At 37.9% G+C, this 27,712-nt stretch overlaps 1 protein-coding gene across 1 annotated transcript in view; it reads right to left on the bottom strand.

Moving 5' to 3' along the window:
• Positions 1 to 1,571: 1,571 nt before the first annotated feature.
• Positions 1,572 to 27,712, bottom strand: part of LOC124636073 (calpain-D) — a 28,441-nt gene continuing 2,300 nt past the window's right edge. The window contains exons 2-21 of the mRNA XM_047172025.1: positions 27,528 to 27,659; positions 27,109 to 27,167; positions 25,761 to 27,030; positions 24,893 to 25,042; positions 24,273 to 24,406; positions 22,229 to 22,355; positions 21,811 to 21,932; positions 21,059 to 21,281; positions 15,103 to 15,245; positions 14,632 to 14,744; positions 13,996 to 14,176; positions 13,067 to 13,266; positions 12,391 to 12,487; positions 11,630 to 11,811; positions 10,420 to 10,691; positions 8,725 to 8,889; positions 8,111 to 8,222; positions 7,097 to 7,369; positions 6,560 to 6,702; positions 1,572 to 6,074 (exon numbers count right to left, since the gene is read on the bottom strand). Coding sequence (XP_047027981.1) covers positions 5,885 to 6,074; positions 6,560 to 6,702; positions 7,097 to 7,369; positions 8,111 to 8,222; positions 8,725 to 8,889; positions 10,420 to 10,691; positions 11,630 to 11,811; positions 12,391 to 12,487; positions 13,067 to 13,266; positions 13,996 to 14,176; positions 14,632 to 14,744; positions 15,103 to 15,245; positions 21,059 to 21,281; positions 21,811 to 21,932; positions 22,229 to 22,355; positions 24,273 to 24,406; positions 24,893 to 25,042; positions 25,761 to 27,030; positions 27,109 to 27,167; positions 27,528 to 27,659 — 4,288 coding nt within the window. The 3' untranslated portion in view covers positions 1,572 to 5,884. The remainder of the gene's footprint in view (positions 6,075 to 6,559; positions 6,703 to 7,096; positions 7,370 to 8,110; positions 8,223 to 8,724; positions 8,890 to 10,419; positions 10,692 to 11,629; positions 11,812 to 12,390; positions 12,488 to 13,066; positions 13,267 to 13,995; positions 14,177 to 14,631; positions 14,745 to 15,102; positions 15,246 to 21,058; positions 21,282 to 21,810; positions 21,933 to 22,228; positions 22,356 to 24,272; positions 24,407 to 24,892; positions 25,043 to 25,760; positions 27,031 to 27,108; positions 27,168 to 27,527; positions 27,660 to 27,712) is intronic.

Below are 27,712 nucleotides of genomic sequence, written 5' to 3'. Positions count from 1 at the left end.
TACAATTTCCTCGGCAGAATGAATTCTCAGTGCCTATGTGATGGGCATAGAAGTCAAGATGTTACTCTGTAGCTTTACTAGATGTGGCAAGGAAAGATAGGAAATTATATAGGCAGCTCAAAAGTTTGAATGTTTCTAGATAAGTATGTTTCCTTGCTTCCGCCCGCGGTTTCACCCGCGTACCGCTATGACTGTTTCACGTAGCCGGATGGCAAATCCTATGTCCTTCTCCTGGCTCTAAACTACCTCCCTGGCAATTTTTAGCTAAATCGATTCAGCCGTTCTTGAGTTATAAGTGGAGTAACTAACACGACTTTCTTTTATATACCTATATCGATATAAAAATTCTTAGTGCCTATTTAACTAAATATTTATTTTAATTCGTTGTAAGTACTAAATATTTTTACAAGTTCCATTTGCATGTCTGTGCTGTCATCGCTGTGAATCATTTTATCACAGCGAAAATTCTCAATCAAAATTATATAACTAATCAAATGTGATAGGTACCTACCATTAAGTAAGTACATATTTTGGTAATTGGAGAGACAATGAAATGAGTAGGTACTTACTTTTTTTAACGGAAATCATCAAATGATCCCTCCCACTGTGGGTGCAGCGTGAGGGATGTTAGACTCTTACCTACAGACTAAAACCCATCATGTTCCTTCTTAAGTCCTTTATGTACCAGTGCCGCGGTAACTCGCGCGAACAATCAGTTCATTTCTATGTGTTCCGGAAGAATGCAATAATTATATAAAATTGTCAAATACGTCTTCTACAATTCTCCATATCAACATACGTAGCATCAAAAAGAATTTTGACGAACTTCTTACTTTATTATCTACAATCAAGATCTTTATAAGTAAAAAGGTTGTCTTTTGTGTCAATAAATAAATTATTATTATTAAATTATTAATCCCGCAGCAAGTACCTACTTAGACAAACAATACATACTTACATGCCGTCTTTTCCCTGCCTCTTCCATTGAATCCACATCTTAGTATCTGAAGTAAAACAAAAAAGGCTCAGGAAATGAGTCTGTGATGGTTCTGGGAGAGCTATCTTCCGCCCACTAAGCACGGTTGCATGCATATGCGACGTTCTTTGAGAGATAAAACCAAATCACCGCTGTATCTATGTGTGGTGATGTTAATCATTGAAGGAAATGACCTATGTATATGCTTTGTAGTTTGGGGAACCGGGGGCCCGATTCTCCTAAGTTAATAATGTCAAAATTGAATAGAAATCGAATCGCAATAGCAGTTTTAACTATATCGGGCATTCTGTTACTAATATAAGACCAATCGTATTTCAACGACATTCGATTGGTTTGCGATTATAAAATGATTCATTATTGAATGACAGAAAAGGATAAAAACGTTTATTTAAAAGAAAACATACGCTTTAATCGTAATTGAGTCGGGATTGGATCTCAGTCGAATGTCGCATGTCGCTTAAGTATAAAATAAGTAGAATCGCGCCCCAGATGTATTTTATAGGCCTCGTGTGACTAGCTAGTAGAGGGATTGGTTGTTTTAATAAATGTCAACGCCTCAAGTAAAACACAAAAACAAATTTAAATAATTTTATTTACTTAACCTTATCATAAATAGTTTAACATGCATCCTCGTACGACTAACATGAAAATAAGCGTCTTTTATGCTACACAAAAACAATTACACAGTATTAAATAAAATTGTTATCAAAAAGTTCTCATACACTGCAGTGCACTCTTATCGACACACCGTAATAAATAATTCGTTAAAAATAAAAATTGTACATTGGACTCACGAAATTATAATAAAGATGATTTTAAACCTAAATATTGATGATTTTGATAAGAGGAAATGCAAAAAATATGAGAGTCAATAAATATTTAAATAGAAATTCTATTTTATTTTGTGTCTAAGTACCTTATTATAAAACGTGGTCCTAAGAAAGTACCGGCTTTAGTACTAGGTATAAACTACCGTCTCGAACACAGTTGAAACTACCTAGTACTAAATAAGTTACTTTTTAAAACCACGTTTTATAATAAGGTGATTTATGTTATAGACAAATGGGTAAAATAAGTCTAATTTTCTCACTGGTACAAAGGCTTAAAGTTAAACCATGTCGTCAATATATGTTTTACAAATGTATTGAGCACAAACATTACTTTAATCGAAAAATTTCATAAAACTGTTCACAAATGAAGCGTTCGTAAATAAAAGGGATACATTTTTTCAATATATTAAATATGGCACTATTTTACAAGTAAATGTAATAAAAGAAAACACTATATCCCTTTAAATAGTTATACAAAAATGTTAAGATGTAAGAAACGTATGGAAGATGACAATGTGCCTAGTTCCAACGCACTCTAAAAATATTTTTACGAACTTAAAAAAAGTAGTTTATTTTTTTCGATTTTTCAAAGAGTTTTCTAGACTTGATACTGTGTCCAGATAATTTACACTGCAAGACAAATAAAATGAGTCTATATTATAATTTACAGTGCACTGAAACTAGCCACTTCTAGAAGTATACAGTTTACATAGTTATGGAGATTTTAACGTGTGAATGTATACATATTATTATTGATGATGCACAAGTGTAAAAATATACAGCCGTGTATCTATAGAACCGGTGACGCACGGTATTATCGTAATATCAAAACACTATGCGATCCAAAACTACTAACTATTTTTATATTTATAGTCAGCGCGAATACAATCCATAGTTAGTAATTGTCATAATATTAACAAAAAGTTTTTATTTTATGTTTTTTTTTTATTACATTTTCGAGACTACTTTTTGTCAACTACTAACTTTGGACATAACAACACACGCCCCGGTGTGCAGTTTTTGTGCCAGCAAGTGTAAACTGTCCTCACTAATCCACGTGAGATAACATCATTTATAATATTGCACGAATCTTGCACTTAGGCCACTTAAAAGTAAAAACAGTCAAAAATTAAAACATTTATTTAAAAAAATACCGATTATTCAAATAATAATAATCATTAATAATATCGTTGTAAAGCAAAGTAATGGCAAGATTAGCATCACTAGATTTCATTTTAATATTTAAATTAAAAAATAACAATTAATTTTAAAATAATGAGTATTAGTGGAATGAAAGTTAATACCTTCTTCAAATAATAAAATATCAATTGTCTTTTTACACTTCAGTGCAAAATAAAGTACATTCTGACCGTGTTTAGTGCAGTTGACAGTTTCTGTCAATTGTCAAACTGGCAGCTGTCAACTGCACATAAAACTGGACTGTAAGAGCGATTTAACATTTCAGATTACAAACCTACGTCTAGTTAGTAAAGCGGTTTTAATATTTACACGATGTACACTCAGCGGCACGGAATTTGGTCCAAACAAAAACAAGCAGATATCAGCCCAGATACCTGTTGTAAATTCTAATTCATACAAAGCAGAAGTTAAGTTTAAATTTTGATAGAATTTAAAGTACTACGCACGTTCCAAAAAAAAAAAGAATTGAAAAGATAAGATAGAAAAAAGTCCGATTTCTCATTTAAATATTGGTTATAATAACCAATGTAGGACCCAAATGTGCTTGGGCCAGATTCCGTGCTGCTGACTGTATTTTAAGTTACGTACAAAATCATGAATTTTGTTTGTCTTACTAAGTACGGAACGCTTGGTGAAGACTTTTAATAACACACAGTGTAAAAACGAGCCAGTGGATCAGATCCAATCACGCAAAATTTCAAATAAAAAAAAAAGTAAATTTCATATTTAAAAAATCCTAATTCATTAATTTCACTGTCAGGGAATGTAATTTAGGTCCCACAGCAAAGAAATTTAAATTTTATTAATATCCTAACTAAATCAATAGATCTAATGCGAAGACTGAAATTTATTATGTTTTTGTCTACCAAAGGTTTTCTAATTAAACAAACATACAAGCATTTCTTAATAACGTATAACTGTCGCACGCTAAGTTAATAATTTAGCATAATTAATTCATCTAAATTAATATTTATTTGTATTAAACATAGTTTTTTATATCAAAGAGGATTCACATCTAATCAAACCTTTCAACATTTTCAAGAGAATTTTAGTAAAAAATTATGAACATTAGGAAAGTAAAATTTGTAAAAATCTAGTATCAGTCGTAATTCTATGTTTTTGGGCGTTAAAAACTAGGGATTGCCACTCAATCGGTCAGTGAGATTCGCATACTCGGAACGTGATTTTTTTAAGTTTTACATTTAGGTATAAATAACAACTACGTTACAACGATCGATATTTTATCATTAATGATTAAAAAAATCATTGCCTTTTTTACAAGAGATTTTTATACAATAATGATAATGCCTTAAAATTTACATTCTACGTGATATATCCTTATCGTTAGCAAAAAATGTAAATTTCGCAAAACGCTTTTGTAAAATAAATAGAAAAAACAAACAAATACCTAAGTACATCTCACTAGATTTATTGCGAAATCTACAATTTTATTTATTTTTTATTACAACTGTGTACTTATACTAGTTTCTGTCAAAATAACACTCGGTGCGTTTCGCATTTCTATCGCATATATCTTAACCCGGCTGAATATAAAATTGAATAAAAATGCATACAGTTTACATTTATTCGGCCGGAAGTGTAATTTCTAGGAGTATATTTTAGTGTAGTAGAAAAAATATTAATACTTAGCTATTTTATGTGTCTTTAGCGATATAGGCCTAGTATGTAACTATTTAAGTTTTTCGTCAAAAGTACCAAATGTAATTAGATCATATTCCTTTATAGTTAAAGCTGATTTTTGCAAATTCTACTTTAAGAAACTGATTCTATCTGCTTCATTGTTACATTTGGTACAAATTCACGTGAAGTCCAAAGTTTTATATTTCATTTGTTTATCTATTGTGTATCTTAACACATACATAAGTAAGTCATTTTTGCAATCCTTTAAGTTTACTTCCGTACGTATAATTTCTTTCTGTCAATTCAATACATTATTTCTTCAGTTGGTAGTTCATATTTGGGTTCATAGTAAAATGACTCTTATGTCCATATTTTTACGCTTCCTTTCAAATGGTATGCCTCTAAATTGTATTTAAAGCAATTGGCATAAAGTTGAAAATGGCATACATTAACGAAAGCTCAAATTTTCGTTCAAAGATGAGTAGGTATTATTTTAGCACACATTTTTTTTTGGTAATGTTTCGAGCACCTATGTATGGCAGTTACCATTGCAGTTCAAAATGAGAATTTACTTATTCCAGTAGTATCAGTATTTGTGAGTGAGGTCGAGTAAAATGAGCGCTAAAAACCGCTTTTATTATCCAATGTGCCCAATTTTACGAAAGGGACGTATGTCAAAAAATAAATCATAAGACTATTACTGAATTTTAGTTCACTGATCAATGATGTTAAGTATACATTTTTCGTTGCCAAGTTTTTTTTTTCTTTATCGACGTAAGTAGCGACTGACAGTTCACGAAGTTCAGCGCCGAGTTTTTTTCATTGTCAAACTATTATAGACTCTTTCTCTATTGAAATAGAATCTAAAATCAATTAACATAATTTTTGTATACAGTTGTTTCGCATAGCTGTGTTAGTTAATTTGAAATTGCATTTAAATATCAATACAGTCAATTATATTACGACAATGTTAAACGATCTTCATCTTTTAATACCGGAGTTAGAGGAGAAGTCTGACACCAGTCTAACCAAGGGATATCAGGTTGCCCGGGTAACTGGGTTGAGGAGATCAGATAGAGCAGTCGCTCCTTGCGGGACACTGGTACTCAGCTGCATCCGGTTAGACTGGAAGCCGACCCCAACATAGTTGGGAGCAAGCTCGGGATCATGATGTTCTTCATATTCAGTGGCGGAGTTAGGGATGTATATGGGCCCCCTATGTGATGAGGCGGGGTGCATGCAGGCCGTAGAGTCGTCTTGCCAGCGGGGGCCGGTGTCGCGGCTCGTCGGTGGCGCGCGGGGCCCAGTCCTGCAGACGCGCCCCGGCGGCCAGGCGATGCGTCAGCCGGTGCGCGATACTGAATCCGCCACTGCCTTCCAGTTGTGTTAGCACGATGATTACTTGTCTGTGGACAAAATTCAACACACATTTTTAGCCAGCTCAAAAAAGATGATTTTTTCATTTATTTTTAAAGATATTTTAATTTAACCTATTTTTATCTAAAAGGAAAGAAAAAGACTTTCAATACGTTGGTACTCGGCACACACCACACCATAATTTGGTCTCAATATTTATATTCGACCGACAACGCTAGAAGAACTTTTGAGTTAAAACTCTCAAGCAGACATCAACTTTATCGTTTAAATACCGTAACAACAAACTTTCAGATCTATAATATTGAATTTCAAAGTAAAATAACTTATACAATACCTCGACAGGAATACTTCAACGCCCAATCAATGTTCTTTTATATACGTTTTTGTTTTCTATATACTATTTTATTTTTAGTAAAGTAGTTTACATTTATAAATATAGTGTACATATTCTTATTTAAATAAATCTGTAAAAAACCTTACACACTAGCCTACACTATTATGTATATTTACTAACCTGTGTAAAGGTGGCACGGAATCGATAGTTTTGAGTTCACCTCTAGTGGACACCACATTGTAACTCTCTTGACAATCACACTTCACGTGAATCCATTTATCTGTGTGACGGTTTTCTACCATCACTACTAGACCTGCCCAGCCCTGGAAATAAAAAAAAACGTTTAATTATCTTCAAGAAATCCCACAACTAAAACTTGCGATCAATTTTTTAACCAACTTCCAAAAAAGAGGAGGTTCTCGAGTCAACTGTTTTTTTTTCTAGTTCGAACTTTTTAAGGAAGTTATCAGACGTGAAATCAGATCAGCCCATAGACTAAATTTATAACACTGAATATCTCAATAAATATTGTTCAGAGAACCTATATTTTTTTTCTTAAGTGTTCTTAATAAAAAATAGAAAGGACAATTTTCATATATAAAGGATACTAAAAATCTTCATATAAAACCAGCTCAAGTCTCCATTTATTTTAATAAATTAACTATAGTCTTAAGAAGATATAGACAGTACAACTTTCTTCAAAAAAAGGCTACATACCTTAGTCAAATAATAGGCAGTCATGCCTTGCCTCCCTTCATGCCTCTGGCCTCTCGCTAGCGTCAGGCCTATTATCGCGTCGGCCAGTATATGCGGGTGTAATGAAGGCCTCTCTACAGAGAGAGGCTTGGACGAATGGGCGGCTAACACGTGCCTAGGCCAGGCCGAACTGTCGGCTAGTTCTAGGCCTGTGTGCCAGTGGTTGAAGGCCAGGCATACTACTAGGTAGAAGCCTTTTTCTAACATCTTGTGGCAGCCGACGAAGCCCCGTACCTGGGAGGAAAAAAAGCACAATCAGTTTTCGAATTCGTTTTCTAAATCTATATTTACACAAAAAAGAAACATAAAACTAATAAAGGACATTGAAAAATTAATCTTCGTCGCATTAGGCTGGCGATATTGTCGTGGTGGCCTAGTGGGCAAAGAACCAACCTCTCGAGTATGAGGGCGCGGGTTCGATTCCAGGTCAGGCAAGTACCAATGCATCTTTTCTAAGTTTGTATGTACTTTCTAAGTATATCTTAGACACCAATGACTGTGTTTCGGATGGCACGTTAAACTGTAGGTCTCGGCTGTCATTGAACATCCTTGGCAGTCGTTACGGGTAGTCAGAAGCCAGTAAGTCTGACACCAGTCTAACCAAGGGGTAGAGGGTTGCCCGGGTAACTGGGTTGAGGAGGTCAGATAGGCAGTCGCTTTTTGTAAAGCACTGGTACTCAGCTGAATCCGGTTAGACTGGAAGCCGACCCCAACATAGTTGGGAAAAGGCTCGGAGGATGATGATGCTGGCTGGCGATGTAAATATTGATTAAGTTTACTTTAATTTTGCGATTTGAATAAATTAAAGCAGTTTTTTTACCAAGGGGTATAGAGTTGCGAAGGTAATTGGGTTAATGAGGTCAGATAGGCTGTCACTCTTTGTTAAACACTGATACTTAGCTGCATCCGGTTAGACTGGAAGCCGACCCCAACATAGTTGGGAAAAGGCTCGGGAGATGATGTCGTGAGTCTTACCTGTCTTTTGCTATGCGCAACCAGTTTCCCAACTTGCGCACTAGGTCCCGACTTCGTACGGAATACGACCACGCATAAGTCTAGCTGCGATCGTTGACTCTTCGCTGAGTTTCTGTAATAAAACAAATTAAGGAATAACTGATAGTATTTTGCATAAAAATGCAAAGCAAGATTTTTTTATGAATTCTTCTCTATGTAATATAAGTACTGAACAAATTTTATGAGAGAACTATTTCTGATGCCCCAATGGCAATAAAAATGGTATCTTATGTCTGACAGCAACCAACTTCAGCGCCCATTTTCAATAAGATTGTGAGTTTGTATAGGTGTCCAAAAACGTGTGATCAAAATTCAGTCTGAAATTCCAAAGCTGTCTAGAAGACTGACTCTTATATATTTTTAGGTTAATGTTAGTAATAATATTTTAGTTAAAGCTTCTTTTCTTTTTTACACACTATCTGCATCTCTGCTTATTCTAACTTTCCCATAACGGGCCTACTGGAAGAGATTTCTTAGGAAATAAGCTGTGCTTATGTACTATGTGTTAATTTTTTCTTCTTGTCTGTATTCTGTGTGTGTACATAAACTATTAAATAAAATAAATAAATGAATACCTCTGTCCCTCTTGAAAGAGCGTGAAGTCTACTTCAGTAGGCTGGCTGGCAGTCAGCAGCAGGCAGGTCAGGTGTCGGGTCGAGGACATGGGAGGCAGGATTCCGGCGAGTCGGACCTCGTGCCAGCCCACACGGACCTTGCATATGTCTATACAGTCGAAGTATCTGTGGAGAGAACGAAAATGTCATTATTTATGAGGTACCTATTTGAGGTACATTTTGAAGGGTGAAAAAGGTTAGTTCAGTGGTGTTTTTTTTGTTAACAACTGTTTTACATTGGTGGATTTTTTGAGCGGAAAATTCGAGCTATATTGCGCGGTTCGTAGGGTTCTTGAAGCGTATTTATGTGATAGCAAACAATTGACAATCGCAGGTTTAAAAATGCTGTTATAAAACCAAGCGATATTATCTCCACGAATTGAGCGGAAAATTTGCTAGTGTGAAAAGTTATTTTAGTAATTAACAGAAGTGTATTCAAAACTTATTATTTTAATAATAATTATTATAAATTGAGATGGAGTTTGAAATGTACAACAAGAAGCACTATCAAATTTTCAATAGATTTTCCTAGTTGCAGGTTAGTTCTTGGATTTTTTTTATTTCCAAAAAGAAAATCTCCCGTTTTCAATAAAACATATCTTTTCAAAGAAAGTGGTGAAGGTTAGGCATTTTGGGGGCTGACTTATGTAAATTCCTGACGTTTAAAAAGTGCTGTCTTGTAGCGAAGTTTGATTAAATGATTTTCAAACAATAGGGTTGTTTCCTAGTATTCAGTCAATTAAAAATTTGTATATGTACCGAATGTTTACAAAACTAGAACCACGATAAGCTATATTATATTAATAATAACTGACCACATCATTTTTAAATAATTTATGAAATTTAAATTTATCGTCTATTACGTCATGCCCTTGAAAACGGCGAATCGGGTCCGATGTCGTCACTTTACATTGACAATGACAAGTATTTGACAGTGACAGTCTATGACAGGTATAAACTGAGAATAGATGTGATGTTTTCTTTAGTTTTTATTTGTATTTGAGCGAAAGAAAGTTAGAAAAGAATTATGGAGAAAGGATTTATGAAAGATGATAGTTTTTTTGTGGCTCAATTCTTTGCTAATAACCAAGATGACACAAATATAACCTCAATAACAAACACAAACTTTACGTTCCTGTGCACAGTTTTATTTTACCCCGTACACAACTCAAAACATTACAGGTATTTTCTTTTGTGCCCAATGTTTAAAAATAATGTAAATGTTTAAAATGTTTGTTTTTGTATCTATATTATAAGAATGCATTATTAGAATTTAAAAATTAATGACTTCTTTCTAATTAGTTTCTTCTCTTTAGATGTGCAAAGTGTAAAGGAACACATAGTATACTCTGACGTCACAGTCACGTGATCGAGCGTTTTCTGGGCAATGTTTTAAGAAAAATAGAAAAAAATCGAATACATAAAAAGTAAAGAGATTTAAGACGCAAAATCGTAGGAGGGGTGATCTTTAAATTATTTGGAAGCTATTTAAATAGATTTTCGAAAATTGGAAACAACCCTATTCTGATAACAAGAAGTAGTATCAAAATTTCAATAGGAGATTTTCGTAGCTGCTGGCAAATTTTTGGACATTGTTTTTTTTAAAGAAAACCTACCGTTGTCAAATTTTAAAATTAAAGGTAAAACCATACTCACTTCAACACATCATCAAAACTGATCCAGAAGACGCCCTGATCCCTATCAATATGGTGTGGCTGCTTGAGCTGGCGCAGCGCGGCGCGCGCGGCCGGCGTCCAGCGCGCGCAGCCCGCGCCCCACGCGCCGCGCCACGTGTAGTGCCCCCACGGGTTGCGCAGCCGCAGCAGCCGCGCCGGGCCCGCGCCCTCCGCCGACACCTCCGCCACGTCCAGCACGGAGTACGCGTGGCGGGGGCGGAGGCCGAGGCGTTGGTATTCTTCTTCGTCCACCTAAGGATGGATGGAAATTAACATTGTAATGTCAATTATAGGAATGTCCAATGTTAAACATAAGTAAGCCTAAATTTTTTTGACGTTACGTTATTCAAGGATAAGTAATCTTCATATACTTTTATTTACATCGGGTGTATCGTCCACAATCACATTAAATGAAATGCGTTAATATACTGGTTAATCTCTGTCGATTATCATCCTCCGAGCCTTTTCCCAATCGTGTTGGGGTCGGCTTCCAGTCTAAACGGATTTAGCTGAGTACCAGTGCTTTACAAGAAGCGACTGCCTATCTGACCTCCTCAACCCAGTAACCCGGGCAACCCGATACCTCTTGGTTAGACTGGTGTCAGACTTTCTGGCTTCTGACTACCCGTAACGACTGCCAAGGATGTTCACTGACAGCCGGGACCTACAGTTTAACGTGCTATCCGAAACACAGTCAATGGTGTCTAAGATATACTTAGAAAGTACATACAAACTTAGAAAAGTTGCATTGGTATTTGCCTGACCTGGGATCGAACCCGTGCCCTCATACTTGAGGTTGGTCCTTTACCCACTAAGCCACCACGACTTAATCTCTGTCTCTGTCTATTAAAACAAAGAAAAATAGGTTAAAAAAGATACAAAATAAATACAATAAAAATGTACGAAAATTAAAACACCATATAAGAGTTATGCATTACAAACAACGGAAATTCTCCCTTGAAAACTAACAACTGTCAACTGTCAACTGTCAAAACATTCAATACTCCTAACTTTATCTCTGCTTTACACATAATGTTGAACACCACGACCACCGCACCAAACGTGACTAAACCACTGAATAGATTAGGTTATTTTTTTACAATTCGCCATAGAATATCATAAAGTATATGTGATAGGATTTAATGTGATTATGTACGACACACCCGATATATGGCACAATGCATACACACCTTCATATTACCCCCGCCACAGCTAGCCCCCATAAGAAAGCAGGCCTGTCTAGAAGACAACAGCTGTGCCCATACTAAGTCTCGGTCCAACTGCTCCAGGGGTGCTCCGCCCCCGGCGCCGCCCGCCCCACCAGCTTGTAGGGAGACAGACTCGCATGGAGCACCCGTCAGTGTGCATAGACCTGGAAATATATAGGTAAGACATTTTTAACGATGTGTGAGTACTTAATCATGATGATGTCGTGAAAATCGAGGAAAAACATATGACAGTTTAAAAAAATTGTGGGATTGTTCGCCTTTGCAACTTTACCCAGAGTACGGAAGCGGAAACGGGTGCGGACGTAGGAACGGACGCTGGTTAATATTAACATTAGCAACAATTATTGTAAAATTATATTATTCTGTGTATTTTTGTACAAATTATATTATGGTAAAATTATGTACAAAGGAAGTTAATAAAAGATTTATTCATTTACAATATGAACATGAAATCGTGGCGATATCGCATCTTAGCACCCGCAACCGCGCCCGAGCATTACAATTCTATGAGCTAGATATATATTTGTTGAGTCGGGTGTATGAAGGAACAATCTGTTGCGCTTCCCAGCCAAATTACTGAACAGAATTAAATGAAATATTGTACACATAATATAATCTTATATGCTGACAAGGGACATAGGTTTTAGTCTGGGTACGGGAAGAAGTTCCCTCGGTATACAAGTGATACCGGGGGAAATAGCTAGTAAAAACGTAGTAAATACCTTCAATAGCTCTTCCTGAGACTAACGCTTCGTAACATCCATGTAACTTAGCAACAGCTTTCTCTATTAGCGGCACCCATAGCTGTTTTCTTTTTGCCTGTAAACCAAAAAAGGAAATTTTGTATTTTACAATAAATTACTTTAGTGCGGAACTATGGACGGGTTTTGAGAATGTCTATTTAGCCAGACAGGGTTTTAATTATGAGAGATATCAGAAAGACATTTTATAGAGGAGGAATAAATGCAGGAAACATTTTTTGTACAGAAATGGTCTTATATAATTCTCATTTATCATATTTGATAGATGTTTTAATATAATTAGAATACTTTTTAATATACTTTGAAAATTGAACGCAAAAACAGTTGTTTTATGAAAACTGACGTTTCTCGATAAATTCGAGCGTTTTCCCAACTATGTTGGGGTCGACTTCCAGTCTAACCGGATGCAGCTGTGTACCAGTGTTTTACCTTTGGCCTTAATATTATTCCAAGCAAATAAGTCTTACCTTTTTTTAACAATGGCAAAAATCATCAAATTACCCCTCCCGCTATGGGTTAGCAGCGGTAAGGGAGTATCAAACTTTTACTGACTAAAAACCGTCGTGTTCCGTCGTAGGCCTTTTATGTACCAGGGCCGCGGCCTTTCGAACAATCCCGCAGCCCAAATAAAACTTACCTGAGAATATACAAGGTGTCCTTTCTTATTAGCCGGCAGTAAGTCATCGACAGTAACAGTAAGCCATCTCCCGTCCTTGCAGAGTCTGAGCTGGTACGCGCCGACACTCGGCTCGCCGCGTACCACTACGCCGCGTACTAACGACGAACGTTCTGCGAGGACGGCTAGAGCTGATAGTAGCCAACAGTTGCCGAGGACGCCTGGGGATGGAAGGTAAGTTGGCATTTTTTATCTTCAAAGAACTTATTTGACGACCTCGATGGCGCAATGGTCACCATGCCGGACTGCCGAACCTGAGGTCCCGGGTTCGATTCCCGGTTCGGTCGACATGTGTGTGATGAGCATGTTTGTTGGCCGTGGTCTGGGTGTTACAATATGTATTTATCAATATGTATATATGTAGCTATATGTAGTTTATCAGTTGTGTTAGCACCCATAACACAAGTTAATTAATAACTTACCATGGGGCTAACCGACTGTGTGTGAAAATGTGTCCAGACATTATTTGTCCAGACATTATATAGAGTTTTAGATCACACTGCAAGCTTTTAGTTGGCTGATAGTTTGCTCATAAATCAATATTAGATTAATGTTAGTGCGGACATTACAACGATCAGGTATCCGGCAGGTTTTATACTGGTTAAGTTTGAGTGGATTTACACTTATTTTCCAAATAAACTCACAGTTGACAGTCTATTTACAAAACTACTGGGTATTAATAACAATACACAAATATTAACAGCACTTTCATACTAGCAGTACCCAATTATTACACGCTATAGGAAAACCAATTATAAGTACCGCTTGACTTGATTTTGGCTTTGGTTCAAACGATGACACTTAAAACCACACGACACGATTTTGATCGAACGTAAAAAAATCGCACGACATATTTTTGTCGTACGGAAAAAAACCGCAACAAAACCAACCTTGCGAGATATCCGAAGGTCGTGGATCCCGGAAGACGACCCACGGCATCCGAGGGTCGGCATCTACGTGTATCTGATGAGGCCGCAGCCACCGCGCTGCCGCTCCCGCCTCCAAGCCTCCCACGTAGTATAAAGACCGAGATGTGGCCGGGAATGTTGAGTCTACGTATGGTTCTCCCGTCTGGGTAGTGGAGATAGAAAAGTGTTTAGTTGAAATGAGATTGAAATTAATAAGAAACCAAAACAATGCATATTGAAAATTAGAATTGAGAATGTCCTCCTTTTTTAAAGAAGTAGAGTTAAAACTAGCCATGTCAAACTAGCGCATGAAGGGTTCCGTTATTTACATATAAAAGTGACAAAATATTGTTTGTGGTCCCAGAAATATATTTACTTTATTCTAATTTTCAATAACTGTTGATATAGCGGCAACAGACATACTTCTATGTGTATTTCATATGTTTAACTATCGTGATACCCTTTAGTGTCGGACAAACGATTAGTAAAAGGGTCCCGTTTTACCCTAAGATCCTGAACTCTAAAGACAATACCGACCTTGCTACCAACGACAGCGTGTTTTAACCGACTTCACAAAAAGGAGGATACTTTCAAATCTCTTCTTACTTTCACACTTACCGAGGCACACTGTGCTAAAACTTCTTGCCATTGCGTCCACGCGTGACTCTCTTCGCTCAGTCTCAATATTTCCATAGGAGTACTCTCTTGTCTTTCTCCGTCTGATCCTTCAGCTAATAAAAAAGAAATATAGCTTAGCTGCAGCTTTAGATTATTTTCTTATCATTATTGTTTTACTGTTGGAACTGAATCATCATATCATTATCCCCTTGGTAACACTAGTTGTCCATGTTTCTGGCTTCTAGCTACCCGTCACAACTGCGAAATATATATAAATGGCAACCCGGACCTACTTATTTATCGATACAAGTTTTCAAAGACTTTCAAAACTGAAGGTGGTCCAAATAAAAGTAATAAGAGCTGTCCTTAACTAATTTACAAACTAACTGTTAAGTTAACAAGGTTATTTGCTGCATCTTCCAATTTATTCAAAACCAATAATATAAACTTAAAAAAACTGATAAAACTCACGAGAATCCTCATCATCCAAGGACGGTTGATCTGGGGCTGCCGGCAACAGCCTCGTCTTAGGCGACTGGCACATCTCACACGACGCCGCAGAACCACTGTTCACGTACGTGCATTCTGAACATGGCCATTCTGTTGTTTCTGGTCTGGAAGTAGAAACATATTTACGTAAATATTGAAAAAGTACGCAGGATAGGTACCTATGCAGCTTTTTAGGTAAAAATAAATAATATATAATTTTCATATATCTAAAGACAATAACGGTCCTTCACATATGCCACAGAATGATCGCTTCGGTGGGAGAAAAAATTGGTTCTTTAGCTTTGGTGACTGTTGGGCCTAAATGAATAGAATAAAGATATAAAATACTAGCTAAAGATAAAATAAAGTACTAATTGTTATTAGCTACAATACACCGTCACCAGTGATCTGAGTTCCTGTTTTTAACATGGTCTTTATTTTAAGCAAAATAGCATTAAAAATCTTTCTCCGTATGTAATCATAGCTGTATTTCTATGCAATAAAATAGACAAGTTAAGAATAAGTTTACCTATTAGACCGACCACAGATACAGCGATTACCCATGAAGGTAATTTCAAAAGGAGGTTGAATATAATATAATGTATGTAACTGCAATTTTCAACTGCGACAAAGGCCAAGATTATTTTAGTCAGTGAAGGTTTGGCACGCATCTCAGATACTCGTTTTCAATATAAATTGCTGTAAATATTACAGCTAGAACATTTATTCTCCTTCTACTAGATAGACAGTAGCTTTTTGCCGATTTCTCAAAAAACTGGAGGTCCTCAATTCGGATGCTGATTTTTATTTTTTCTTATTTAAAATGTTTTCATTTCTTTCATTTTCATTAATATTTTTCTTAAAAAGTCTTTTGTGAATGCAAGGATATGTGTATTTTTTTTTTTGCAAACGTTTTATAAAATAGAGAGAAAAATAGTAAAGAGATCATAACATCAGATTTTACACGCTTTTTATTAGCTTCACCTGTATGTTTGTAGGTTTGTTTGTAACCGACTTCTTTGGGCGCGATTTTGACCCACTTTAAACGGCCAGATTTCGTTCAAACTTTGTAGATTTATTGAGGACCGATGACAATACACTAATTTGATAAAATTATTGCATTTTTAACCGACTTCCCAAAAAGGAGGAGGTTCTCAATTCGGCCGGTTTTTTTTTTCTATGTATGGACATCGATTACTCCGAGGTTTATAGACCGATTTACGTGATTCTTTTTTTGTTCCACTCGGAATAGCTGCCAGTTGGTCCCATAGTCATCAGATCAGGATCTGATGATGGAAACCCTGAGAAATCGAGGGCAACCTTCGAAAGTTGTAGGCATACGTAGGATAAAAACTTGACACTCAGGTGTACGCCTAAAAGCACTATTCAACTGTGAAGATTTGGAGCTGACCTGATGATGAAGACCAGAGAGGGTCGAGAGAACTCGACAACTGAATATGTAAACTACCTCGTGTTTGGGCTTAAATTATTTGTATTGACAAGACCTTTGCAACAGTGAAGGTTTGGAGCTGACCTGATGATGGAGACCAGAGAAAGTCGAGGGAACTCGACAACTGAATATGTAAACTATAGTATGGCCATAACCGCTGTGCACTCCCTGAGGTATGCGCGCGGAGAGACGGAGGGGTGACGGAGGGTGACGCGCTCTATCTAGAGATGGGTAACTAGCCGAAAATTCAATAACTTAACCAGCCGGCTATTTGTAGTGGAATAGCCAGCTACTTCATTGATTTCAGCTACTTGGTTATTGAACAAAAATGGCTTACGACTAGCGTTACCTGGCGACGCATTAGCTAGCTAAGCAGGACTTGAATTGAATAACGCTCAACTAACTGTCCTTGGCATCCGAGTTCGATCCTAACAGCCGCAACAAGTTCGGATGATATAATAATAATATATTAATGCCATAATTTAGTTCATCATTATTTTTATTTTATATTATAATCTTTTGAAAATAAAAAAAAAATAAGACCAACGAGGGGACCGTTCTCTAAACCTATTTTGTGACTATTGTGAGAAAGAGACGTGTGATACGAATATGAAGTAAGCACTCGCTAAGTCTACCACAATTAACGAGCCTCTAAATCTCAGCCACTCGTTATCTTCTAAGTAAACCACTCTAAATACAACTCAGTATAATGGTTATTTTTTAGCATCTTTTTTTGCATGCATTCTAACAGTAAACTTCTAAAATATTATAACCTAAATGTCATCATAAAATATATTTATTTAGCTTCTAATTTTTTAACTCAGTACGTTTAAAATATAAGCATGCAACATGCAGCAAGCATGGCTTCTGTCACGGCTCCGGTGCTGCGGGGCTCCTGCGGTCCCATGCGAGCTTATCGTCGCAGATGGTTTTCACGCTCATCACCGCAGCTTCGGCTTGCTAGCCGGCACCCTCGCCCCTCCGCGCCTAGGCGGTTTTGAATTGCACTCTAGGGGTAGGGCAGACAAGACTATGTGGAGTCGGTTTTGCAGCGATTCGTTTTCGTCACTAACTTCAATTTTTAATACAATGTTTTTTAATTGAAGGTTATAAACGGCAATATGCTAAAAACGAGGCCGAGTTAGTAAATTAGATGACAATGTGTAAATAAGATGGACAAGTCACAATAGTTGATGACCCTTACCTGAAGCTTTCTATAGAATATTTAGTTGGCGTTGTAAAAAAGACGAATTAGTTTATTAGAGGCTATGTCCATTTCCCCGTTGCTTAGTTATAAAATTAGAAGTTTAGTCATGTGTCCAATAAAAATTTTTGTGGCTAGACTTATAATTTCCCTTATTTTTTTAGTAGCCGCTGTTTGGCTATTTATTGGAATAGCTACCCATCATCACTAGCTCTGTCAGCCCGCCGTCAACGATCGTGGTGGCAGGTAGTGTCAATGGTATCGGACCGTCAATGTCAGATGCACATGAGTTAAAAATTCAAAGATGGGTCGTGCGTTATCTCGTGATGTAAAAACCATAATTTTTAAAGTGGCTGAATATTTTAAGAAAAGAAAAGCAGACAGAGAAAGCTTTGAATTCAAAAGTAATGCAAATATTGCCAACATTGTTGCAGAGGCTACGGGGTACTCTAAAAGAACCGTACATAATGTAATTTCTGCGGGTCATTTATCTATAGAAAATTCAAGCCGTTTAAAGTTTCAATCGCCGAAAAAACCAAAAATTATAAAGAAAAAACACGTTGTGGATGATTTTGACCTTGGAGTTATAAGAAGAAAAATTCATCAGTTTTACGAGGTCGAAAAAAAAATACCAAGTGTCCGTAAGTTGCTATCAAGTTTGAGGCAGGATGGCATCTTGAATTGTGGACGAGAATATTTAAGAATGCTTTTACACAAAATGGGCTATCGTTACAAAAAATGCAAATCAAAGAGACTGCTCCTTATTGAGCAGCCTAACATTACAGTGTGGCGGAAAAAATACCTTACACAAATCAGAAATTACAGGACGCAAAACCGCAACATATATTTTCTTGATGAAACATACATCAATGCCAGTCACCATGCCAGTAAATGTTGGCAATCATCTTCAGAATCCGGAATTCATGCTGATATTGGGAAAGGACGGCGATTGGTAATTCTCCACGCTGGGAGTCGAAATGGCTTGGTGGATGATGCATTGACTATATTCAAATCAGATGCTAAAACTGGCGACTATCATGGAGATATGAACGGGCCTACTTTTTATAAGTGGGTAGATGAAAAGTTAAAAGATAAGTTGCTGCCAAATTCTGTTGTTGTAATGGACAACGCGTCTTACCATAGCGTTCAGGTTGAGAAGAAGCCAACTATATCAAGCCTCAAAAAAGAAATGCAAGACTGGTTGCTATGCCATAATGTAGAATTTTCAGGAACCATGACAAAGGCTCAACTGCTACTTCTTATCACAAGTACACAAAAAGAACCCGTGTATAGAATCGACGAACTCCTGAAAGCCCGTGGACACACTGTTCTGCGTTTACCACCATACCATCCAGATTTAAATCCAATTGAGTTGGTCTGGGCTGATGTCAAAAATAACATAGCCCAAAACTATATTAATTCTTCTCTAGACGAAAAGATGATTGTATTGGATAAATTGTTTTCGGAATTCACGGCAGAAAAATGGCAGAAATGCGATGATCATGTCCAGAAAAATTAAAATGATTACTGGAATCGTGATTTTAGGTTCGATAATATTATCGATTCATTCATAATAAATTTGCAAGATTCTGATTCAAGTTCCAATGGCGATACGGACGATGAAGATGATGACGAAATCGAAGATGAAGTTGAAACAGAATCTATGTCGGAATAACTTTACTTTTTATACTTTCTACATATATCTATTTGTTTGTAATTATAGTAAATTTTCGAGAAAACAAATCCTGATTTGAATTTTAGCTTTAGTTCTCATTCATCAACTGCCTAGGTATTTTAGTACAATATCGAGCATAATGTAGATTCCGACCACCGCTCCGCCAAAAGTCTTGCCTTAGAAATGTAAACTGATATCGTCAGATTTGTCTGACGTGTATTGATCTCATGTGAACTTATGCTCTTTTTTCCTCGGCTCCCACCTCGCCTTGCATACCTCAGGGAGTGCACAGCGGTTATGGCCATACTATACCTCGTGTTTGGGCTTAAATTATTTGTATTGACAAGACCTTTGCAACAGTGAAGGTTTGGAGCTGACCTGATGATGGAGACCAGAGAAAGTCGAGGGAACTCGACAACTGAATATGGAAACTACCTCGTGTTTGGGCTTAAATTATTTGTATTGACAAGACCTATGCAACAGTGAAGGTTGGGAGCTGACCTGATGATGGAGACCAGAGAAAGTCGAGGGAACTCGACAACTGAATATGTAAAATACATCGTTTGGACTTATATTCTTTGTATTGATGAGAACTTCCCACTTGTATGGATAGTGACAACTATTCGTATCACTGAAAAGCTTTAAATAAAAAACTTTTTTACAAAAAAATTAAACCGACTTAACGACCGACCAAAAAAACCGACCGAAAAAAAATACTAATTTTAGGTGGATTGGCCTAGAAGTCGGTGGCAAAATTAACTTAGTAACATCCATTAGACACCGACTTCTAGGCTTTTCAATTTGCAAAATATGATTTTTGTTAATTTATATAATTTTTATCTATAGTCGATATGGTAAGAAAATTAATTAAAATTTTCTATAATTTTTCTCTACAGTCGATAAGGCAGGACTCGATGTTAATTTCTATTTCCAATAATTATCTTTAGCCGTTTTCTCTAATATTGACAAATTTTATACTAAAGAGAATTTTAATTCTACAAAACAAATAATAGTTTTAAAACAAACTAAAAAGTAGAAAATAAATAATAGTTTAAAAAAACTAAAAAACACGCTTTTTATAGAAAACCGAACTAAAAAATAGAAAATAAATTTTAATGAATTTAAATTAAGAAAATAGTGTTAAAATTTTCAATTAATATAAATTAATAAAAGTGTGAATAAAAAAAAATATTTAAAAAAAGCGTGGGGTGCTTTTTAAGGTATTATCGAAATGAAAATCACTCTACTCATATCTGTCAATAAAATATTTATAACTATTGACACCATGCACCCCACGCTTTTTTTTTAAATATATTTTTTTTGTATTCACACTATTATTAATTTATATTCATTGAAATGTTTAACACTATTTTCTTAATTTAAATTCATTAAAATTTATTTTATTTTTTAGTTCGGTTTTCTATAAAAAGCGTTTTTTAGTTTTTTTTTTTAAATTATGCACAAGGAGTGGTTTTTGGGTCCAAGGAGAAGAACCAACAAGACACTTCAAACACTCTTTTCAAAATAAAAAAGTTTACGTGTGGCTGGGGCAAGTGAATGACAGTAATGGTAATAATAATGAATAGAAGTAAATATAAGCACAATTTACCTGAGGTTGACGTACTTGGGCTCGGGCGGGTCGGGCCGCCGCTCCGCGCGGCGCCGCGCCGCCCCGCCCGGCCCGCCGCCCGACCCGCCGCCCGGCCCGCCGCCCGGCCCGCCGCCCGACCCGCCGCCCGGCCCGCCGCCCGGCCCGCCGCCCGGCCCGCCGCCCGGCCCGCCGCCCGGCCCGCCGCCGGGCCCGCCGCCGCGCGGGGACGGACTGCGACCCGCTAAACAAAACATACAATGTTACATCATCTGCCTAGCCTTTTATAACTATATCCGGAGAATAAAAATCCCATCTTGGAGGAAACATGCTGCGCCGACCCCAAATGAATTTGGGATAAGGGCGATAAGAATGATGATGAGCCTTTTCACAACTACATATTGAAAACTGGATGCAAGTGATTACCAGTGTTTTACACGGAGCATCTGTCTATCTGACCTCTTCAACCCAGTTACCCGGGTAACCCCTTTAGTAATAAATAGCTTCTGACTACCTGTACCGATAATTCCGAAACTCAGAAAAACTCTTCTTGACATGATGGTCACCCATCCACGGACCGACCCAAGCATTGGTTAACTTTATGATCTTACTGACCTAGCCACGAGCTATGAAAGTGAAGGAATAGTGAGTGCACCCGTATCTGCGCAAATGCTCGTGCACTATAATATAACCTGCGCAGTTGGCTAATGTCCTTACATGAGAACAGCCGCCGTGGCCGATAATCGGTTAGGAAGACATCATATTTTACTTACCAGCGCCATGATTAGCTTCAGTAACGGGTACAGTAAGACCGTGCTTGGGTACGGGCGGCGTCTTGCACGCCAGACATAAACTCGCGGATAACGGGTTTTGTAGAGTACACGAACTGCATGACCTGGAATGTAAAGTGAAAATGTAATATAAAAGAAAGTGATAAGAAATCATTTTCTCCAAGTAGGTTGAAAACTTCTTGGAGGTCAATTTTACTTGTGAAGGCCAATTTTACTTTTGAAGGTCAGTTTTACTTTTGACGGTTAATGTTACTTTCGTATATCAATTATACTTCTGAAGATCAATTTGTTGCTTTATTCGGACTATTTAGTAGATGGTTTATGTGTTTTTCAAAACATTTTTTGTAACAAAATGGTGGACTTTCTATATAGTGAAACATGTATCGCGTAAAATTATTACCAGAAGTTATGCGGCTGCGGTCTGGAGCCTGCGCAAGCGGCGCAGGACGCGGCGGTGGACTCATTGACGAGCGTACACCGCGAACACGACCACGTCACCACTGGGACAGTGGGGGCCGGGGTTGTATCTGAAGGGAGAAATATTTAAAATAAATAGAATATAAAAAATTGGTTGTCTGTAAAGTCGGTTTACTGACGATAGTTGAACGTGACAACGTCATAAGAAAATACTAATGGAATGGTTGCATTTTTCAAAAGAAAATTTTCATTTTATTTGTTTGATAGATATTTTGTATGGATGTAGAGAAGGAGGTTAATGGAAATCATAATTGAACTGATCAAGTTACATTTATTTGTACGCATAAATACAATTATGTCAATTTTTTTTTTAAATATATTTATTTATTTTTTCCTAAGTTCCCTAAGTAATTTCATACTGGCTCAGTGATTTAAAGAAAAAAAATATATTGATTGATTTAATTGAGAAATGGAAATTGGGATGGAATTAGATAATCAAAAGTGTTTCTAATTTAAAATATAGGTTAAATTTTCTGGTTTGACAAGAAAAAACTACTTCGTACCTTGGTACTTTTCTTATTAACATTTTTTACCTCGTTTTTATAAAAAAGAAAAATATATTTTATAAAAATTGGTGTCAATTAAATTGGCCCGAAGTGTTTCGTCGTCCTGACGTACGTCAACCGCAGCTAAGAACCAATCCCGAGTGACGGCTATGACGCGATGCGCTGCGGGCCAATCACCGCTTTACCGCCGCCCCCGCGCTCCCTTCATACCACCAAAGGGACCCAATAAATCACTTCTGCGCAGGTGAAAGTCAGGGCTCGACTTCCGTGCCGGTAACTGTACTTAACTAGCAAACGACAAGTCAGTACATGAACGCGCGATTGATTATTTAAAATGTGTAGGTAGTTATAAAAAGTAATCTCGTAATCGTGATTGCAACTACAATTTGTAGTTAGTAATCAAATTTTTTAACTACTTTTTACGATTATTTAATGTAATTTGCAGGTAAGTAATTTGATTACTAACTACAATATGTAGTTGTAGTTAGTAATCAGTAGTTAGATTTCATTTTGCCCAACACTGGCTATGCTCCATAATTATTTCGATCGAATAGTAAAGCAATTGATTTTTTACTCATCGTGAAATAGTTCTATTACCTTATTATTATAGTTTTGTTATAGCATAACCTACAATCGCTGCACTAGCGGACTGATGCTATTTATTTTAATTATGAAAGCACGAATATTCGACAATATATCACTGAACATATATTTAATATCGAAAGAATCATTACCTTTATCGTCGCAATTATCGTTGCTATAAACAATTTACACCACATTCACTTTTCACTGCACTTCATACTTGACGAAAATATGTAAATATATTATTGAATAGCAGCTCTTTACGCGGACGCATCGCTCACTCAAGTGGGAGAGAGACAGATGTCGAACGCTGCCGAACGCGTAGGCCGATTGTGCGATCGAACGCCTCAGAGCGAGGTAACGCCTCAGAGCGAGGTAACGCCGCATGAGTCATGTTTTTTCGTGCGTGCAGCCGGCTCCATCGATTTATAAGACGTTGTCACGTCAAAAAAATTACAAGCATATTTAGAAAGGTTTCAGACTTTTTGCGACTGCTTGCGCTCAGACCCCGGATATCCCGCGCCAAAAATGTATTTCAGGTGTCTTGTTTAAATCGGTAGGTACTTTGAAATAATTATTTGTGACAACGCAAATGCGATCCGAGTAATCAACAGAAAATTCGCTGGTGTGACAACACTCTCAGGTTCTCTATTCATTTCTTTACTGCTGGATGCTTTATCGTCACTTAAGTACTAGCAAAACTCGACAGCGGTACCTGATACCGATGTAACCTTGTAATACCTTGTAACCATGCGCAGAATGTATTCTGCGCATCGTTTCGCGCAATGTTCCGGGAGGACAAAAAGCTTGGAGTCAGCTCTCTGTTTATCTCCACCTTACTGCTGAACACTACTGTTGAACATGTACAGTAACACTTACCAACAGCAAACAGCAGCTCGTCACTGTTCAGATCATGATCTAGCGAGGCGATCGGCACGGTCAGCTTCTTGGGCTCTCTGTTTATCTCCACCTTACTGCTGCATGCTTCAGATGTGGTATTTGTTGGTCGCGCACTGAAATTTGGAAAAAAACTGATCGTAAGTTTCATAGGGAAATCCGATCATATAATGTATCCTCGCTAAAGGTCTTCAGTCTGTAAGTATTGGATTTTTTGTTGTAGGATTATTCCACAAAAATGCTTCAGTATTCTTGCAACGCTTTCTCTCTAAGAAAAGGCTTATAAGCTCGACCAAAGATGGACAATGTGCTCCGACAACTTATTTCATTGTGACAGATATTTTAAGCTTCCTGTCACTAACTATCGTTCCCAATATTTTATTTACCATTTCATTTGCTGACTAGAAATATAATTTTAACATTAACATTAGCCGCCTTCAAGTACTGTCAAATTCCCATCCCCAGTAAGCAAACCAACAGATAGTTAGAATATTTGGAACGGCCAATACTTATCTCTTCTAGCACGGGTACCTATTGGCGATCTATTAAATAATAGGCTTATCTCTTTAACCCATTGAACTCAAGGTAAAATATATAGTTACCTATTATGTGGAGCATCAACAACATCTCTAGTGGCTAGCGTGACGGCGGCGTGAGGCGGACGGCCACTGCGGCAGACATCGCAGCACCGAGCCCACCACGCGTTGTACGCGAACCAGCACTCGCTGCATTGCCACATGCGGCTCTCACGACTGTGGGGGACAGGCAATGGATGACGAGTTAGTTATAAAAGTCGATCATTAGTACATTTAACCTCTTGTATCTTGCGGACGGTGTGCGGATCCACGCGAGACACAATTGATTTTTTATTGTTCTTTAATTAGCGGCATTAGGTGCCACCGGCATACAAGAGGTTAAGTCTGATTAAATAAAGTCGAGAATTCTTTGAGTGGACAGACCAGCACGTTTGTATGCATTGCCACATGCGGCTTTCACGACTGTGAAAACCATGCAATGGATCATGTCATAAAGAATGGATGAGCAAATATGACCCTTAAGTTTTATTGAATAGAGGCGAAAATTCTTTGAGTGAAAAGACCACCATGTATGAGGAGCCAACGATATTCGCAAGAAAAGAGCAGGAAATAACTTAAAACATGTAAATCTATGAAGTTTGAAAATAAGGTAATCGAAGCTTTAAATATTATATAACGAAACATCAAATGAAAAAGTATGTAATTATTTTCGTATCAAATGGAAATGTAAATACGAAATACTGGTCTTTAGTATTTAATGAGGACACGCTTGACTCCAAAACTGAATCAAGGATTATTACTATACAAAGGATTACATTTCACATTCATAACAGAACAAAAGAAGAATTCTATTCAAAACCAAATGATACTGACCTATTTCAAAAACTCTTTTTATAACATGTGGTAATCAAAGAAAGCAATAGTTTGTACTCACGTGGCTTGCTGTGTTGAAGGCACTTTGTTCGGCTCCCTCGGGTTATGGGACACTTTGCCCACAGAAGGGAGCATGTTAAACACCTTAGGATCCCTCGCCGGCCCTATATGCGACGTCCTTATATTGGAAGCCACTTCATTCACCGGCGAAATGCAGTTCTCAGCACCTAACAACTCGTCTATGCGAGCATAGTCACCGTCACTTATGTCGTTTTGGTACAAAGCCTCGTTCTGCGAGTTACTCATCACCGTCTTCGTGTCCTGAACCGACACATAGGAGTACCTCGTCCCGTTATTGTTCACTTGCAGCTGAAGATTCAAGTCCTTATACTTCCCTTTGTTCGGAAGAGCGTAAATCACCCCTTCCGCGTTCGTATCCCAACTGCACTCTTTATCTATCAATTCGGCACTGTTCTCGTCTATCTTCGGGTCTTTCCGTACGTCAGTCTTCGGTAGACTGCCGCAGTAACTAGCTAAAGACTTCTGATAGTCGTTCAGACTTCTCCGGCTAGAAATAACTTTTCCGACTGGTCTTTCCGCGTTTGTTTGTTCTGAAAAAGACCGTCGGTACGTAGGGCGGATTTCTGGCGAGTTTTGTGCGCTAATTGACCTTCTGAATGACGCTCCTAGCGTTGTACTCCCTGTTGGCCAGTCTGGGACGGTGATCATGACGCCTCCAGACGTAGGCAGTGACGTAGCACCATCTTTGCCCGCCGCAGTCTCATGCCTGCCCAAAGTGGTCACACTAAGACCTCTCGCGTTAGGAATCCTCGCTAAAGGCGACACTCTAGGCGACAGACACGCTTCACAATGCGTCCTGATCCCCGAATTCTCCAGTGTACACTTACTACATGACCACTTCTTCAAATGCAGACCCCTACTTTGTTCCCTTTGGTACTCTTTGACATAATTGAGCTCCCAATTGGACTTGCTTTCGTTACACTTTTTGGGTCTTCTGGTGACCGTATGTAGGCTTCTGAGGAACGACTCTCGGGGATTGCACTGGCCGTATCTTTCGGAGACCATTAAACTCGTGGGTCTGTTAATGGTCCCTCGTCCACTCTCGTCGACTTTCCACCACTTCTGCTGGGAATTGATGACGGAGCCGTGAGATAAGGAGCGAGTCACGCCATGCGCTTGGTCCGTCAACTGCGTGGGGGATAGTCGGAGAGACTGCAAATCTAGGTTCAGTCGTCTGCCATCTGAGTAGCTTGTTGTGGGCTTATAAGATGATGGGACTGCTAGGGTGTTGGACCTTATCATAGTGTTGTCTGAAAAGATGGAGTACCGTATTTAACTTTACTGAACTTTCAATTTTGGATTCTTATATATATTTTCCTAAAATATACCTTTAGCAGACTTTTCCTTGTCCGTCATCCCTGAAGCTTGATCCTCATCATCAGACAGCCTGAAATACAACAATAACACCAATCAGTCACTCAAGTCACTTACTATTGCAAAACCATGTTACTGTCGTAATATTCGCCGTATGTTTTGTTAGATTATTGCTGATCATCGAGACCTTTACACACCAATCGCCGTTCCATCATGCTGTGACAGTAAAGGAACATTGAGTGCGCAAATGCTTGTGCACTATAATATGTCCTGCGCAGATGGCTAATCTCCTTACATGAGCGCAGCCCCCGCGCCGTAGCCGATAATCGGGTAGGAGGACATCATCATATTGCGGAAACTCACGTCAGGCCAAAGGAAATACAGTTGCAAGCCCCGTATGGGCCACAGTAAAGGGAGGTAAGACTATTGTTACCTGTAGACAGGCGCATGTGGGGCGATCGCGTCGCAGGCGGCGCAGCGCCAGGCCGCGGACACGTTGCGCAGCCCGCAAGCGCAGCGCCACGCGCGCGACGCCTCCGGGGCCGAACCCACGCACGACCATCCGCTGGAACAAAGTTATTATGATACTCCACGTAAAAAACCGTCAGAGATTCGAGA

This window comes from Helicoverpa zea, chromosome 13 (genome assembly GCF_022581195.2).
Source record: "Helicoverpa zea isolate HzStark_Cry1AcR chromosome 13, ilHelZeax1.1, whole genome shotgun sequence".
In the NCBI taxonomy this organism is placed as follows: Eukaryota; Metazoa; Arthropoda; class Insecta; order Lepidoptera; family Noctuidae; genus Helicoverpa; species Helicoverpa zea.
Note: the sequence above shows the minus strand (reverse complement) of the source record. Positions and strands in the feature narration are given on the sequence as shown.